Raw genomic sequence first — 19331 nt, forward strand, 5'->3', positions numbered from 1 at the left:
AAGAGTTCACGCGGGATTAAAAAACCTACCTATAACCACGCGGATGAAGTTGCGGGTATCATCTGGTGTTACATAATAATATAAGAAGCGAAATCATAAAATTTTCGATTTACATCTGAACTCTTCAGAAGTTATTCTTCCGAAACTGAAACTTGTACTAGTCAGCAACTTAAAGGCAATAAAATTTATGATTTGATTTGATTTGATTTGAATAGTTGTTGATTGTAGAATGCAGACGCAAATTGGCCAACTACTTACTTTGTATGTAGTACAATTTGTTTACAGTAGGTACTTTGTGACGTCTGCACAGGCAATGTGGCGCCGCAGTTCTAGACGAGACCGATCTAATCGTTTCACTCATTACTACCTACTTACTTCCAACAAAAGTTTAGCTGAAATGCGGGTCAGTCTTGTCCCGCATTCCTAGCCTTGCAAAATTTTGACAAATATGGACATAGCAATCCTACAGTAAACTAGAGCGAAGGAACTCTCGGTTTGAGCATGAATCGACGATACGTCAAGTGGGTGATATGAAAACATTAGTGAAATCTTAGGTGAAATCAAAAAACCGGCCAAGTGAGAGTCAGGCTCGCGCAATGAGGGTTCCGTACTGCAATCGTATTTTTTCGACATTTTGCACGATAATTCCAAAACTATGATGCATAAAAATAAATAAAAATCTGTTTTAGAATGTACAGGTGAAGCTCTTTCATATGATACCCCACTTGATATAGTCACTCACTTCGAATGTTAAAAATACTAATTATTAGTTGATGACCACCATTTAAATTTTTTTGTGTGATCTAACCCTAAATTCGCGGTTTTCAGATTTTTCCCCAAATGTCAGCTATAAGATCTACCTACCTGCCAAATTTCATGATTCTAGGTCAACGGGAAATACCCTGTAGGTTTCTTGACAGACAGACAGACAGACAACAAAGTGATCCTATAAATAGATTTATACGATTATTGCCTGAAATAAAAATTATTTATTATTATTATTTATTATAAGGGTTCCGTTTTTTCTTTTGAGGTACGGAACCCTAAAAATAGGCGATTCACAGGCTACCTAGCGTCAAGTATAAGTAACATTTGACGTCTGCCAGTGACGTCGAAGCCTCGACGTTTTGTTACTCGGAACTAAATGTTAGTGATGAGATGAGACATCTAATAACATCATAGAGATTAACATAGTGTCAACACGAAGATCATTTGACACAAAATGTCAATTTTAATTCCCTTTACGTTCGGTGAGGCGCTTCGAATCGGCATAAAAAAAAGTCATTTTGTATGGCATACCAGCGTACGTTTATTAAGTATTCATTTCAGTGCGTCTCAATTTTAAAAATAGATGACGATTGTACAACATTTGTAGTTTGAATATTAAAATCTGGAAAGCAACGTGTTCGCGATGGCACATTTCATGTATTTCAATGTGGGAAATGGTTGTTGTGTGCTAATTACTTTGTATACGAGCGTAAACTTTGTAGTGGAAACTAATCATTTTCGTTGGGTATGACAAAACATTAGGTAGATAATTTATGTTTCAGATGTATTTAATCAGCGAATGCGTATTACGTACGTAAGGCGCTTAGGGGTACCTACTTACAATGAAACCATGATAAAAGTGAAAATAAAAGTTTACAACATTTAAAGCATTGGACAAAGGTTAAGCTTTTTTCTAGAAGTATTTTCGAGGACAAAAACGTAAGCGATGACGTTCGCGTAGTTTGTGTCTTCTTAAATCTTTGTCGGTTGAGAAAAGAAAGAAAGAAGAAAGATTATATGTAGGTCGGTACACCTAAAGCCCCTACTTTCAGTTAAAAGCTTTTATTAGTATTTATGCTTACTTAGGTACTTAAATCTTTAAAAACAAAAAAGTTACGTAGGTTATAGTTGTACATAATAGGGCGTGAGCGCTTTCTTAAACACTAAAACTTTTTAATATGTTGTGTAAGTACCTAGATATGAATATCAAAGGTTAAAGCAAGGACTATTGAAATGATTTCTATTTCATCTCATTTCAAAGCCGAATCAGTCGCAAATTCGTAGTGAGAAACTTGAATTGGATGCAAATATCCATAAACAGGAGAGAACTGCGAGCAAATGAAGAGCCCTTAGAGCTTTACTAAGCTCTTAAGCTTAATGCAGCTTATACGTGCCCATAGTTTATATATGCGCTTGTTTATGTATAATGCTTGTAAAATGACTTAGGGTTCTGTACTCGAAGGGTGCCAACGGGTAAGCCTCCGTTGTCCGTCCGTCTGTCTATCTGTCATCGGGCTGTATCTCATGAACCATAATAGGCAGTGAGCTGAAATTTTCAGTGTGTAATGGTATTTCTATTGCTGCTATAATTACAAATAAGAAAAATTTCAAAATGACCGCCTTGTAAATTAAAATAAATTAAAAAGTACATGATCTTGTACGATTGTACGGAACCCTTCATCAGCTAGTCCGACTCACACTTGACCGATTTAGAATTTTCCACTACGTGTAAAACAGAAATTAAGGTAAACGAATGTCGCGTTTTGCTGCAGGCGATGCACGATGCGACGACGAGCACGCCATCATAATGGCCAATTTTCAGGAATTTTCAATATGTCTGACATGAAACGTATCCAACTAAGTAACGTACGTCGAAAACTCTTCCTGTTAAATAATAAGGTAAGTATCCGTACTTCCATACTAATATTATAAATGCGAAAGTGTGTCTGTCTGGCTGTCTGCTAGTTTTTCACGGTCATCCGCTTAACCGATCTTGAAGAAATTTCGTACAGAGACAGCTTACATCCCTGGGAAGAATAGGCTTTTATCTCAAAAATCAAAGAGTTCTCACGGGATTATGAAAAACCTAAACCCACGAGAACGAAGTCGCAGGCATCATCTAGTACCTATTAGATATTTACTAGATTAATTCTGTATCCATAATTTTTTTCTTTATTCAGTTAGGGGCTTTTATGCCTATTACATATCAGCCTTATTATTATTTAAGTAAGTAATTATAGGTACTTAGCTGTTAGTAGTTAGGTATATTTATTCATTTTATGCATGAATTAAAGTTGTGCTTTAATTCGCTCATTCGTCAACATAAAATCGCAATTATTTTACTGAGCTGACACTAATAATTCATAAGTATTGAGCTCTAAAGTTATAAATAGATATATTCATATATATTTACCTATTAATGCATTTAATTGCTAGCAATTGTTACCTATTAGATCCGCTTATTGGATGATAGAAATAGAACAATCCGTGGTTTTAATTATTTGATGGATAGGTGCAGCTTTTATACCTATTTAATTAATAAGTATTAAATAAAACTAGTTTATGCTCGCAACTTCGTCCGCGTGGACTTGACAAATTTCAAACCCTTATTTCACCCCCTTAGGGGTTGACTTTTCAAAAATCCCTTCTTAGCAGATGCCTACGTCATAATAGCTATCTGCGTGCCAAATTTCAGCCCGGTCCGTCCAGCTGTAGGTTGATAGATCAGTCAGTCAGTCAGTAAGTCAGTCAGTCACCTTTCCTTTTATATATTAAAGAGTACTTAAGTAATATTATGGAAATTAATACTTTTTTTGCCAAAGATCAGCAGCGCAAGTCTTTAAATCTTTAAGCAAAGTTAATCGCTTCCCGCTTATTTTTCCTTTGAATTTCGTATTAAAACTGAATATTTAATATGTAGGTAAGGTCAACCTGACTACTTAGGTATATTCTATAATATGCCTACGTACTTTATTATCTACACTTAAATAAACATGAACAAGTACTTTGGAATACGAGTGCCATACAAAATGACAGTATTTTTTGTACCGATAGAAGCACCGCCGCACTGAGCGTACGGTACTTAAAATTGATACTTTGTACCAATAATTTGTCTTCGTGTTGACACTATTTTGATAGATGTCCCATAACTAAAATTTAGTTTCTAGTATACGCTTACCTCACTGCTGCTATTAATGCCAAAATTGCGAAAATAAAGTTGTTCAAAAAACAGGTCGGTAATAGAAAGTCCAGCGTATTCGTAATAGTTCAGGCACTGGTCAGTGATATTTGCATTACAGTGGCGACTACAAAATAAAAAACAGCTACTTGTATTTCATGAAAGTGCTACGCCTGCGATCTACAATATTAGCAGTGCTACGGTAAGGCTACGGTGCTACGGGAATGGAAGACCTTGAGTAAGTAATTGTATTTACCTGGTGAAAAATGATAAATAAAATTTCACGTATAACTAATATTATCTTAACTCTTAATTATCTAAAATCCAAAGTAAAAATAATTCAATAAAGATCCGATTATCAAGCAAAACGTAACTCCATTTACTTAATTAAGGTCAAACCAAAGCGTATCCCGCGCAAGATGCGGGAACCGATTCGTTCATATCAAAGAACTTCTATGGTCATATTCAAATTGACGCGAGTAGTCGCATTCGGTACAATACATTCGGTATTCGCGTCTAGGGTCCCACACAGGATTCGCTTCAGTTATTATGCACTCGGCATTAGACCTGCACCGCCTCGCCTCGTGCGGTTAGTATTCTTTATAATATGGACTTCTATAATGGACATAAGCTTACTAGGTACATGAATAATAATTGGTGTAGCGTCAGCGGAACGCCTCACTCGCTGGCGCTACGGAGTTGCAGATATGTAATGACCTGACTTAATTTTTAAGACCAGAACTTAATTTTTAAGACCATAACAGAAAGGATAACTGATAGGTAGAAGAATATTTATTTAGCTTGCCGGGATTTTCAGTTATAACAACGAAATTGTGTTCGTATCGAGTGCAATAATTGGAAAACAGATTTACAATTGTATTCGCACACATATTTGTGTGAACTTTGTAGTACGAGTATTGTGTTTACTTACGTTTTTAGCCTGGCTTATTTATTCCCATCCTATGTCCTTTATCCTGGTACTGATGTCCTTTTAAAATAGTTGAGTAGTTGAGGGGTACAAAAAGTAATAAACAAGTAAACAAATACATGTTACACTTTCGTCTTTTGGATTTAAATAATAGATCAATGATTCTATTTTTTAGTAAGTAGGTACTCTGTATTTTACTAAACCGTTTAATTTTGTAAGTGTTGTATTTGCTAATTATACCAACTCGTGTCTAGTATCGACTCAATTATTCAAATGCGTCAAAGTTGATGTCCCCATGGGCAAATATACCTAAACATGGAATACCCACATATTTGTTCCACTATTTACTATACTTATTGTTAGTGTAAATTAAAATCTATAGTATAGTAATATCTTTTATTTAATAAGCGCATTGTGAACTTGCTGTTGGTGTACCTAAATTTAATAAATTAAATTAAATTATCACCATCGTCAACCGTTAGACATCCACTGCTGGGCCTATAGGTCTCTTGTAGAGACTTCCACATGCCACGGTCTAGCGCCGACTGAATCCAGCGGCTCCCTGCCACTGGAAGACATTAATTACTCAAGAGGTGGGTCTAAAAATGAACACGAGTTAGACGAAAATCATGTCTAATGCTCATGACTCGCCCCACCTTTAAGAGTTCTGCACTTGAAATTATAGACGAGTAGGTAATTTAGTAAACATAATCCAGCTAGGGAGTATAATTTCAAAATATCTATCTACCAATTTTATTAAAATTGAAGAGGTACCTAGGTACATTCAATGAAAATTAAAAAACCAACATTATATAAGTAGGAATATCTACCATTTTCCGTACCTATATAAAAGTAGGTAGGTGGTTATATCTGTCAGCGTTTTTCATTTGAACTCTGTAACTGTATCTAACACCAGTTGGTCGGTACCTACATATTCATGAAAGTCTGACAATCAAATCCATAAAACATGTCTGAGATACTGTTTCAGACTTCTGTATGACCTAGTTCTTTGTAAGCATTTTACGTCACTCCTTGGCCTACACCCAATACCCAGTACTTACCAGAAAATAATCGGGCCATAAATAAATAAGCACCATGACTGTTTCTTACTTAAGTACTAACATGGTTTTGTTTTAATTTCTTTACGTACCTACCTCAAGGTAAGTACAAGGTAACTCTTGAAATGGGATACCTGAGCCTTAGTATACACAAACGTCAACTTTTGCTATTGAGTTGTGAGATGCACTGTATGAGATGACTCTACCACAGGCAGGGTTGTCAGCCGTCTAAGTAGCTTTAACCGGATATGTTTGGCTTTTCTTTGTACGATGGTTTTCGGTTAAATATTTACATGTTCTGGATTTCAAAGGGGTCGTTCATTAGTTTCTAAGAGGTAGCGCTGATTTATTTGGTTCCAAAACCGTGAAAAATTTTGTTCGCTTGGGCATATCTTGTCATTTACATCGATGGTAAAATGTAACTTTGCCGGCAACATACTAAGATAGGGCTAATCTGTTCAGATAGGCCCAAAAGATGCAATATTCTTAAAGTATTTAGCTAGGTGGAAGTTTAGTGTGAACATTTACCGAGTGATCCGTTTAAGAATCTTCCGCCTGAAAATAGTGATTTAGGTTAGGTAAATATAAGTAGGTACAGTAGGCTTCCAAAAGGTTTTGAACAAAAATACATTAATTTCATACAGTAAATACTGTGTTTCTTTCTCTCGAGAATAAAATTCTTAGGTTTGTTTTAAAAGGTTAAAGACCCTATGTTAGTATCGATCTGAAACGTTTGCGAGAGCTCTTTGTAACAGCTTAAGTACCTATGCCGCTAGAATGGCGTCAGAGAAGGTACAAAAACTTAGTTTTAAGAAAGGAAAAGATGTCCGTTTCTGTTTACTTTTTAGTCTCACAGATTAATTATAATTAGATTAGAAAATCAGGTTTGGCCGTTTTCAGATATCCTACTTTTACGCTGAAACGGTCTTTCCACGCTGCTTTTTGACTTGAGTTGCCTAATTACCTAAACCTATTTTAAGTACGTACCTAGGCAGGTACCTAAGCATAACATAATCAGTGTACCTACGCGTGTTGAATTAATTAATTAAAACGCCCTGATTATATACTTTTCCCCGACTTACCTGTTATGTTTTTAGTTTTTAATTACTAGGGTTTATTTCTACAACTTACAGTTTGGTGGACTATACCTAGCTAGTTAATTAGTTATTGGTCGCACAATAGTCGTGATAATTTTGCCTACTATACTTAGGACTTCATAGCATAAAGTTCATCCTGTAGGTACGGTCTATGCTAATAGTCAAGATTTTTTTACATTTTCCAATATACTCTAGTCTAACTCGTAAATTCCTATTATTCCTATAGGCTCAAAAATGTAACTCATGTAACACTTTGGGTCTTATTATATTTCTATTAACGGTAGTTTTTTGTTCATGTAACTGAACCTGTATAAAACCTAAAGCTCATTATAGTCCGGTCAAAATAGACATTCATCAAGGTTACAATAATTCGCATCGGACTCAAAATTGGTACGAATGTTGGGACATTAATATAAATCGATGGGGACTCTTCACTTTCCCAATATTCGTACCAATTTTTAGCCCTATGCGAATTATTGTAACCTTGAATGTCTATACCGGCCGGCTATGACCGGACTATACTTAATATAATTTTTATACCCCGGTAGTGTGAAATAAGCTAAATAGTGATTTCAATATCAATCTACCTATTTTACAAGGTCCCATTTCTGGAAGTAGATACCTACCTAAGCCAAATAATTTCCTTACTCTGTTTCTATAATACTTATAACTGCCCAATTTCACAGATTTAATAAGTAGATTCTGAATAAAGTAGCTGTACTGTGAAAGACGGGCTAGCGCTAGACGATAGATACTACATACCTATAGTTATTTATATTATAACGGTTTCTTGTTTTACTATAAAAATAATTGAAAGTCGCAATAAATCTAAGAATGGAGACAAACCCACATAATTAAGGTAAGATTTCTACAAAGCTTTATCAGATACGAACAACAGCACACGCTCGAAGACATCTGGAAAAAGTACGTTTTGTGTACAGTAGTCTACCTTTCTCTTACCTAGTCTTTTTGTGTTTTACCCGACTGCGGGAGGATGGATGTTTGTGTTGATTAGTTCCCCTAAAATGGCAAAAAAAACTCGACTAGACGAAGCCAACGACACCTCATTTATAAAAACAAAGATTTCGACGAATTGAGTCTCCTATTTTGAAGTCGGTTATAAATGTAGTATTTTTATAAATCATGTGGTTATTAACTTCATAACTTCTTTGGTACCTATACATAGATGTTATGACGTTATAACAAATCAAATAAGGCGGATGTAATGACAAGCAAAGTTAGGTAGGAAGTAGTAACGTCTAGAAAACAAAGAGATTGTAAAATATATTTGAGCAATAAGGCCGCCTTTGTATACATTTGTCTTCGTTTTCTTTTTGTTTTGTGTGCAATAAAGTCTTCTATCTATCTATCTATGTATCTAACTAGGTATATCTATATCGCGTTTGGTATCAAATGAAATGTACTTACTATCCTACTGTGTAGATTTCAAAAATACCAAAATGATTGATAAATCTTCAAAAAAATGGTAAGATACTTGAGCGGTTCATCCGCGTGCTGGTATTTTAAGAGAATTAGGTACGTATATGTACTTATAATACCTAGGCGAGTTTGATTTTTGAAGTAAGTAAGTATATCTACCTATACCTTGTCAGTGAGAAGAAAGTAATTTTCATCATCATGATATTATGTTATTAGGTATGCTCTTTTGTACCACCCAGTCTATACAGATTGAAGACTTTATTTATAAATCCGTAGGTATACAATTTATAAATATTCTGTTGTAAGTAACGTGCCAAATTTGCAAAAGAAACTACGTTTAAAAATTAAAAAGTACATTAAAGTTTACCTTGCCGCTCGTACCGCAGTATCGATTCCTCGGCACCACCAGCGCGGCCCCACCGGCCGCCGCCACCACTACCCAGTTGCTACCAAGCGAAGTAAATCAAAACAGATGAACACACACACACTTTAAACGTTCGCACTAATTCATAATAACCGACGAGATCCGCATCGATTCACTATTTAAAAGTCAATTTTCAAAGTACATAAAGTTATAAGCCTAAAGTTCCAAGGTTTTTTTCCAAGGGTTTTCTAGTTTTTAAATGGGTTGCGCGACGCGGGAAAGTTTTATGGTGATTTGCGTTTCCCCATACCGCCGCGGGAACGTAGCTCTAGTTTTCCGCGCGGTCTACGGGCGGGCTGTGGTTACGCAATGGACTGCGACGCCAGTCCGCCAGGGGGCAGCGTACCGCCTAGTGGCGCAGTGACGGGCATGCGCAGAGCGCACCGCCACTGTGTCGTTCGTTTTATTTTCAGACACATGCATATTTATTGTTCAGCGTTAATAACGAATAAAGTCACTTTATGGCCACAGGGTTACCATTTGTTGATTAAGTACGTTTCGAAATTTTAAAATACCTACGTACCTACTTAACTTAGGAATAATCTACTATCACGAAAATTTTGTCACGTTCGATTGTTATCCTTTGTTCATTGTAATGAAAATGAGGTGCTTAGATATTGGTTTCCATCAATTTGGCAATTTTGTGCTAATGAGATCACGAACATTTATTACCTACCTATGTTGGGCGACGAGTTTTTTTTTTGTAAATAAGTTTGTTTGAAATATTTTGTATGTCTACCACAAAGGGAAATAGGTCAACCCACCTCGGCTTCGCACGGGTGGGCTGACCCATTCCATAGAAAAATACCTATGAATGTGGCTTCTGAAAAATACTTAGTCTTATCGATTTGCACTGCTAAATAATTTACGTACCAATTTTACAGCTCTACATAACAGTTTTTTATAAGATGGCTGTGACAAGGACGAAATGATGAAAAAGGCTTCTTAAGGAACCCTAAAAATTAAAACGTGTTAAGTAATTATGTTTGAAATCACATGCAGACTCTTCCATCTTCTCTACTCCATTAAATTAGGTACCTATCTACTTAATCCTAATACTTATAAAGATAAGTACATAATCTAAAACTCTATTCATCTTAACTAGGTATATTCTGATTATGCTGATGATGCCCACTATTTCGTTCGCGTGGATTTAGGTTTTTAAAAAATCTCGTGGGACCTCTTTAATTTTCCGGGATAAAAAGTAGCCTATGTCCTTTCCCGGGATGTAAGCTAACACTGTACTAAATTTCATCAATATCGGTTGATCTGTTGGGCCGTGACAAGCTAGCAGACAGACAGACAGACACACTTTCGCAATTAAAATATTAGTATGGATATGGATATGGATGGATAAAGCATCTAAATACAGTTCTATCATAATTATATACGGGGGCTTTGTCATAATCAAGTAGGAGACACACAAACTTGGTACCTACCTAGTGACTACCAAAGGAGGTAGGTATAGTTATTTACTTACTTTATAGTTTTATTTATGTAGGTACATTGAGTAAAGAAAGTCAATAACAAAAGTGGTTGGAGGTCATGGCGCCAACAAGACATCGCGTGAACCGTACTAATGGTGAAACGGCAGGCGAGTCTAATCCTCGAGCCACGACCTCGCTTTTACTAGTAAGTAGGTATTTCTTTGAAGCCATGGTGAAAAATAATGTACCTACCTAAGTAATTTATTTCACTACTACCTAACTGATGCCCGCGACTTCGTCTGCGTAGATTTAGGTTTTTGAAATCCCGTGGGAACTTTTTGATTTTCCGGGATAAAAAATCTCAGTCTCCGGGTCTTTGACTATAGGTACATATATGATATATATACGCAAAAAATCACGCCTATTTATTGCTTCGCTGCGGCGTGATTGAAGGACAAACCAACACTTTCGCGTTTACCTATAATACTTATATGTGATACCTACTTAGGACGTAGGTAGGTAACCTACCTTGAAATGGTAAATAGTAGCAGTACTTTGCGGTGATAGCTTAGGCCCTGGTGGTTAAGACATCGGACTCCTACTCGGGAAATCCAGGGTAATTCGCACCTCTTACTTTTTTTTAGGAGTTTGCTATGTGCGTTTTAAGCAATTAATTAAGTACTTATCACTTGCTTAAACGGTGAAGGATAACATAATCAGGACACCTGCATGCGTGAGAATTGAGAATTCTTCATAATGTTCTCAAAGGTGCGCAAAGCTTGGTGGGTACCTACCTGAATATGGAAATTTATTTGATTGAAATCATTAGGTAATATCATCTCTACCTGTCGCGGACTATACCAAGGTACAGTTCTTGCAAGTTGCAATTCACGAAGGCGAGTGGCTCATGCTTGTGTTTTAGTCGTATCGGTATAAGGTGCGCGAGCGCTTGCTCGCGACTGATTGGTCCGACATGCACGCACACTTACGCAATGCCCGCGTATCCGACGTAACCACAAGTAAAGTCTACGCGTCTTCGTGTATTGCAAGAACTGTACCTAGATACAATTATTAGCTTAGGTTAGTCTTTCAGTTCTGTTTCGGTCCCCTTTAGAAGGGCTTCCGGGCGATCATCATCATCATCATCATGATCAACCCATCACCGGCTCACTTCAGAACACGGGTCTCCTCTCAGTGAGAAGGGTTTTGGCCATAGTCTACCACGCTGGCCATGTGCGGATTGGTAGACTTCACACACCTTTGAAAACATTATGGAGAACTGTCAGGCATGCTGGTTTCCCCCACGATGTTTTCCTTCACCGTTAAAGCAAGTGATATTTAATTAATTAAAACGCACATAACTCCCAAATGTTAGAAATGCGTGCCCGGGATCGAACCCCTAACCTCCGATTAGAAGGCGGACGTCCTAATCACTAGTCTATCACAGCTTACGGGCGATAAACACTCAAATCTCAGTGGGAGTTACCCATTTTAAGCCACCAACTCAACTAATCACAAACATGTTTAAAAACATTCGAAATTCAATTAGAAATCAGTTTCGTTTGTGATTGGTTGATGTCTCAAAATGATTAGCGCCCACTGAGATTTTGCTTATTTCATTTGTATGGGGTAATCCCATCAGCTATCCGTTGTACGCTACGCGACGGGTTGAGATGGCACGGGGACGCCCCGCATAGTGAGCATACCCGCACCGGGTTAGCGCGGGGGCTGTGCAGGTGTGCGGTGCGTTACCCCCTCGACCTGTCGCGTACTATGCCTACCTATTAACTTCTTTCCGCGGATAGGGTATAGTAAAAACTACAATGCATCCCATGACGTTTAAATGTTGGCCTTCTGAGTTGAGCGGTATTGCTAACCAACAAAATACCTATCACACGATAGCGAAGCCAGGGGTCAGCTTGTCATCATCACCGCGTCGGCTCGCAACTGACCAAGGGGTTTCTTTTAGAATGAGAAGGATTTAGGCCATGATCCATTTACCCTAACCAAGTGCTTATTGGCAGACTTCACACACCTTTGACTTTGAGAATATTCGGATTTCTTCCACGTTAAAGCGAGTGGACTCCTGCCAAAAATCTCTTGTTCATAAGACGCCGTATTTTTCACTTTTTCACCATGTATAGTACGCGACAGATTGAGATGGCAATCGGGAAGGGAACACCCCACGCACCCCCCGTGATTTGTTTGTTGTGCGGGGTGTCCCCCGCCATATATACCCCGATTGCAATCTCGATTCTCGACCTGTCGCGGACTATTACAGTAGGTACCTACATTAGTTACAGATGGGATTATTTGGGAATATTCGGTTTTAGTAAAACGTATTCTTTTATTTACACACTTTATTGAATAAACATAATGAAAACAAACATTAATTATGTCGAAACTAACCATAATGACAGTATACTGTAACCGTACGTACAACATTTATATTAACATTAATCAATTCAATTCACAAAACGATTAGATATGTCGACAATTACATTGATATTTGAAAGATATGACAAGTGAAAATCTAACTGTTGAACTACGTGTTACTTATCTATAGTACCACTATTTTTTTGCAAAAACAAACCGTTAAGTACTACTTTTACTAAGGTTCTGTCTTGAAAAGTTTTGAAGAATCACAAGAAGTTTTGAAGATCTTGTTTTGAAAAACAAGAGTGAATAGGCACCTAGGCAAACGCGTCCCATCTTATCGCCACATCATCACTTCCTATCTGGTGTGATTGCGGTCAAGTGAATACAAAAATCATAATATACCTACAAAGCTGTAAAAAGCTACTATTAGCTTCTGTCAAATTCTTTTAATACAATGTGTACAGATTAAAAATAAGGAGCTAGCGAGTAAAAAGGTGTAGGTATGTGACAGGTCGAGATGGCAATCGGGGTATGAGGTGAGTCGTAGAGAGGGGGACGCTCAGCGTCCACGCTATCCCGCACCAGGCTAGCGCGGGGCGCTGTGCGGGGCCGTCCCACCCCGAATGTCATGTCGACCTATAGGTACGCACGAAATAAAATTTTATAGGTACAAGAAAAAACTGAATGAAAACTGTTGTAATTATATCGTTATGATCGGAATCGCGAAATTAGGACTCAATTTTAGTAGGTACAAGTTTAGGCCGTTTTGCTTGGAAATGAGTTCAAGTTTGTATTTACTGTTACTTTGAACTCAATTTCAATGCAGTTCTAGACCGTTTTACTTGGAAATGAGTTGGAATTTGTGTTCAGTGGGCTAAAAACATCCAGATTAAAGAAAGTATTTTCATCACAAGTTTAACTACGCCGTTTTGTTTGCCAGCTCCTCAAATAATTTATTCTCGATAAGTATCTACTAAATTAATAAAATACCGAGGGTAGTCGTAAATAATTTATAATAATTAATTCAAATCTACCTTCAACAATAATCTTATTAAAATCCATACTTAGAGGATCTTTACATAGAAAATATAGCTTACCTATTTATATTTCCCAATTGCATAAAATACACGCGATTCAATAAATCACACTTTCTTGCAACAATGAATGTACTATCTAGTCAATATACCAAACCATTATTAACTAATTACGCCACCACGAAAATAGGTAGGTACAAGTCTTACTATTAATTTCTAAGGGTAGATAAGTATATAAAAACCTAGACATATCAATGTATACTTAATAATTATTCATAATTAAACATATAGGATGTACATAATTATTATTGCTCTGGGTTGAATAAATAATATTACTTATTAGTTACATTTCAAAGACAGAACCTTGCACAATAAAAATCCATAGATATAGAAGTAAGTATATAATTGGATTAAAATAAAATTTAATTACTAAGTATATTTTTTAAAAGGTATTTGAATTTTACGAACTCAACTTATTTTCAAATGATAATGATAGAGAGACATAAAAAAAATATGAATAAGTATTTCATCAGGATTTCTGAATTTATTAGAAAGATTACTTGTTATAAAATAATTTTAAATGCTTATCAAAAGTGCAATAGCGACTGATCGATTTTGTTAGTAGTTATTAAACAGACAATGATCTTAAACTATATTCAGTCCAAAAGTTCAAGTTTTATTCCTAAATGAAATTAGAAACAATATGGCACAGCCCACTTGCACAAGAATTGCCAATTGTTTTCGTATACACTATAGTACTCAATTACATCGAATTATTTAGAGGGACAACTATGGGTGCCAAATAGAAGCAGAATCACAGACAGAACACATGGCTCTCTCGCTTACATAGAGTAACTGCAATCAGAGCACTATCAGTGCAACACCTTTCTTGCGGCATTGGCAACACAGTTCGATAAAAAAGCTGCGAGAAAGCATCGTCGGCATTATTGTGGGGTGCAGATGATCGCTAATGTGTGCGAGATAAAGCATTTTTGAGCGACAGAGATCAATATAATATACGTTTGTCTTTCTCTAAACTAAATTTAGAGTATCTGCATCCTTTTCTTTTTAACAATGCTAAAAAGGGACAGAACATGAACTTTTCATTTAAATACTCTAATTTTTAGTGCACGCTACAAATTTAAACAGTAGGCTCGCGACTGTGCGCTAAAATCACGGGCTTTACTATCTAAAAATAAAATTTAAAACTGTCAAACTTCGTATGTCCTTTTCATATTACATTAGTAAGAAGAGGATGCGAATACTCTAAAATTAGGTTGTGCTCAGAATCAGCACCATTAGCTGATTAAACTTCCATTTGGCGTTCAGGGACAAAATTAAATAACAGACAAGGGGACGCTAATACAAAATAATACATCTCCCTCTCTGTTGTCCATTCGGACCTTTTGCAAAGCTATTGCGAGCGTTACCCCAAAACGAATGATTCTATTTATGATTATCTTGAAATAGTTATACACTATTATAATCATGTTGCACGTAGCATTCATATTGCATTTAAATATTCTCATGTATGATGTAACACACGCTTTAGAAGTATTTGTATAGTGATTTTAAACTCGTAAAGTAAACTTATGTTGACTATAATTAGTATTATTTTACCCTGGTCTCTACAATATAAATTTGTATTTGAAGCTCCAAACTGGAGCGTGTTTGAATGACAAAGACAGTACATTAGGTATATGAAGTAGAATATTGTATGTAAACTGCACAACATGCTACACAACCCATTTATTCAATCATCTTAAACCTTTACGTCGTTTTATACCCACGTAACATTTAAAAATCATTTTCTCCGTCGTCCTTTTTTTCTTTAATTTGCAGTCTAAAAGGAATGATATTCTTTAATTTTCATAGAAATTTTCCTCTACAAATGAAAATTTTCACCATGTCTTATGATTCACAAAATTCAATAGAGGGATTTCCAAAAAGGTGCAATAACAATTAAAAATTCAGGTGCTAACACGAATAAAAATTTACTATTAGATTTAGTAAATATTTGCTAAAATTGATTTTTAATTACACTATTTTACAGCGCAGTCTGACCCTGTCTATAAAGGCTAACAATTAAGTAATAATAATAACTGAACAAAACAGCAAACCATTAAAAATAAATCAAACGCACAAAGTTGGTTTTCTATTCCAAATACGCATAATTATTGCATTCGTACAACCAATTAATTCTAAATATTTGAATTAATTCTCCCGTCATTACATTCTTACTGCAGCCTTGTGACTTTGTCCCTAATGCTGCGATAGTTTGAAATTGGCAGTAGGGGCTGAGGAGATTGACGGTCAGGCTACATAACATTAATTAATTCTAAATACATTGGTACATAGCAAGTATTGCAAATTGCAATATCCATAATAGAACAATCCTCAGTATTTTTATCATGACATTGTATGCCTGTAGACCTAGCCCCGAAGTTGCGATATTAAAATTATTGCATTGCGAATTAGCTTTTGATGTTAGTATTGTTGATATGGTTAAAAATGCGCATTTGAACCAATGGCAGAGAGTGCAGTCGAAAGTGATTGCAATCGTTACATTGCAGCTGTCAAAGTTTGGTGCTAGGGCACCCTCTAGTTTAACTGAAGCAAAACTTTGGTACTTCTTAATTTTAAAACATGATGCATTTTCCCGAATCGTCTTATGCTACAATAATTAAATTCCAACAAAACTAACATGATTATAATTTCAGATCTAGCTTATTTTATAAATATTTAAATAATTGAGCAAATCAAAATAACAGTAACAATAATACCTAAGATAATACGATTACAATATTTGATGTTTTATGTATTGCAAATTATATTAATATAATTTATTATGTATACATACGTGAAAATAGTACATTTATTTAAATTTAATTGTACTAAATGTATAATTTAACAACACCAATAGTCTAATAAATACTTCATTATCAGAAAGTATCTGCGTTACAATTGCCATTATTAGCAAGCAATGTGAACAAATAAATTGCCGCGTATTCACATTCTTTAGAACGTTCTACATTCCTTCTCATCGACTCTTCATATCGCAGTGCTTCTACTAAGCGAATCCTAGAACTACCTCACTTCTCCTGACAGTAGGCAGTACTCCTTCAGTTTAAACTGACGTAGCATGCAGCACAAAAATGCTTTTCAATCGTACATCACAGCTATAAAATTTCCTCTCTCTTTCGACTAACATTTTATATCTTTAAGAGTAATTTATATAGATTATAATCTATTTTACACCTGCTTGTTACTTATAGTTAAAAAGCTCTATACATTTTCTTATTTGTAATTTTTAAAAATAAATAATTGAATAATGATTTTATTGCTAAGATAAAATACTTAAGTGACAGCACACACAATACATATCTCAATACTTTTCGATTTTCGTAATAAAATAAATAAAATATGTCATTTTAACACGAAATCATATCATCCAAACGAAATAAATTTTGACTAGAAATAATTTTTTGTCTTTTATTTTCAGACCAATTTGACTAGCACTACTTATTAGCTGTAAAAATAAAGTATTAAATATAATTAATAAATAATAAAACGTCATAAAACACAAAAGCTTTAAAATTGTATGATATAAGTATACAATTTGGCACAGAATATTTAGTTGATAACGAAATATTGATAGGGAAGACGATAGCTTTAATATGTTATTTGGATATGTTTCCGAGCTCCTATCCTACTTGAGAAGGTTCTCTTAATCTAGGGTGCAAAATTAATTATTTGTGTTTGAAATTAATGTTTCCATATTTTAAGAAAAGTTTAGAATACCGAGTGGTCTCTTTAAAATATTGACCTGAATATTTCTTAGCATTTGTTATTTGTATTTGGCACAAAGAAGTCAGTGAAAAAGTGGCACTGTTTTTCTAGATCAAAAATACTTTACAAGAAAGCATCTTAGTTCACTGGTCCTATACTTACTTATCTTATGTCTATTATATCCTATTCTTTTTTATTTATTTTTTCATTTTTTATGTCGCTTACCACAGACTACCTAAAATCTCAATCTAAGACTAAATACCATGAGCAGTCTGGAGAGGGCAATAAAGTAATGCAATTAAAATGTTCTTAATTCACTAAAATATGTTAACTACTCCCAGAATAATTTAGCATAAATTCACAACAGTAATATGTCAAACAAATTCAAAAATCTTTGGCTTTGATCCCTGGACCAATAATATTCGACTTAACAACGCAGTTACCGATGTACACGAGGTGTCTATGTTAGAATTATTATTCAAATGTTAAATAAATTAGAAGACTATCACATTTAGTAACACTATTTTTACATCTAACGTCTTTTTTTGTGATAATAGACGATATTTTAAAATATAATATACTGAATGATTCAGTTCACCACCGTTTCTCTGTTAATGTAAGTTTCTTAAAGGATTTGATCCCATCGGTTTCGAAGACGCGTCGCGTTCGCACGACGAGCCTTGTTAACTTACGACCTGGCGGCTAATGACAACTTTCATCAGACAACATAACTTATTATAAAAAGCAACATTCATTTCAATTATCTACTTGCACGCATTCTTTTACGAGTTTCAATCTGTCAACAATGTATACAAACTAACCTATGCAAAACATTTATGAATATTTTTCTATAATTAAGTAAAACATTCCAATTATAACAAAATCGTCATTAACCGCAAGCTTGTAAGATTGCTTACTGTAACACCTAATTTGCCAGGTAATTACGAATATGTTATTTACAAATATTGTCTTTAACCCTCTCACTCTGTTCGCTAATCTAACACTAAGCTACGTCAGCGGATCCGAGGTCGATTGTAACGCATCTACATCTAATGTACGCCGACGCTCGTTACATCATTTTGAACAATTTATTTATTCGAGGTCAGCCGGGACCGACCGTAACAATGAACGAAACCAACCGAAAATTATTTGACCGCTTAAATCCATAGTAAATTCGATCAGCTTAGTCACTCTCGACGTCGGAAATCTTATTCCCTGAACAGTGAACAAAGGTACTAAAACATAGAACAATTTATTGAAAATCATGCGCTCTGTAAATCATCGTCGTGCACTGTTCACGGACCGAACAAATAATCAAAATTTCAGTCCTTTTATTTAGTTCTCAATAAGTGCCATATTCCACCGCTCTCGCGACGATCGGTCGCACGATCCACAAGTCGTACTCCAATCAATCAAATATTGGAGAATTAATATAAGAATATCTAAAATACTTATAAACTCGTAACAAATGTAAACATACATTCAGCTATTCGCCAATTGCTTCCCCTCTTGTTTTCCAATAGTTTGGTCAAATTTTTACTTGAAAAAATACATCGGAGCCAGATTCCCGTATTGCGGTTGGATGTAATAGCGGTCGGTGTTGTAAAACTTCGCAACGTTGGGTGCCTGGCCACGGAGCCCCATTCAATGGATCGGCGCCTTCACGATGTGGTTGGGCGCGATGTAGTGGTAGCCGGGCAGCGGCAGCCCGGCCGTCTCCATGGTGATCCTGCAACGTCAAACGGACATGTAGCGCGGCGGCGAGCACGCGGACTAGTACACGAGTGTCGACAGAGGCGGGGCTCGCAT

At 35.7% G+C, this 19331-nt stretch overlaps 2 protein-coding genes across 44 annotated transcripts in view; both read right to left on the reverse strand.

Moving 5' to 3' along the window:
* The window catches only part of pHCl-1 (pH-sensitive chloride channel 1), a 64811-nt gene extending 55581 nt beyond the window's left edge, over window positions 1–9230 (reverse strand). For all 41 annotated transcript variants that reach the window (XR_011237379.1, XR_011237378.1, XR_011237377.1 and 38 more), the window contains exon 1: window positions 8837–9230. The gene's annotated coding sequence lies outside the window, so the exon portion shown is untranslated. The remainder of the gene's footprint in view (window positions 1–8836) is intronic.
* Window positions 9231–12662: 3432 nt separating this feature from the next.
* Window positions 12663–19331, reverse strand: part of mub (poly(rC)-binding protein mub) — a 221409-nt gene continuing 214740 nt past the window's right edge. For all 3 annotated transcript variants that reach the window (XM_069502227.1, XM_069502228.1, XM_069502229.1), the window contains one exon: window positions 12663–19251. In XM_069502227.1, coding sequence (XP_069358328.1) covers window positions 19167–19251 — 85 coding nt within the window. In that variant the 3' untranslated portion in view covers window positions 12663–19166. The remainder of the gene's footprint in view (window positions 19252–19331) is intronic.

The sequence above is a fragment of the Maniola hyperantus genome, chromosome 12, assembly GCF_902806685.2.
Source record: "Maniola hyperantus chromosome 12, iAphHyp1.2, whole genome shotgun sequence".
In the NCBI taxonomy this organism is placed as follows: Eukaryota; Metazoa; Arthropoda; class Insecta; order Lepidoptera; family Nymphalidae; genus Maniola; species Maniola hyperantus.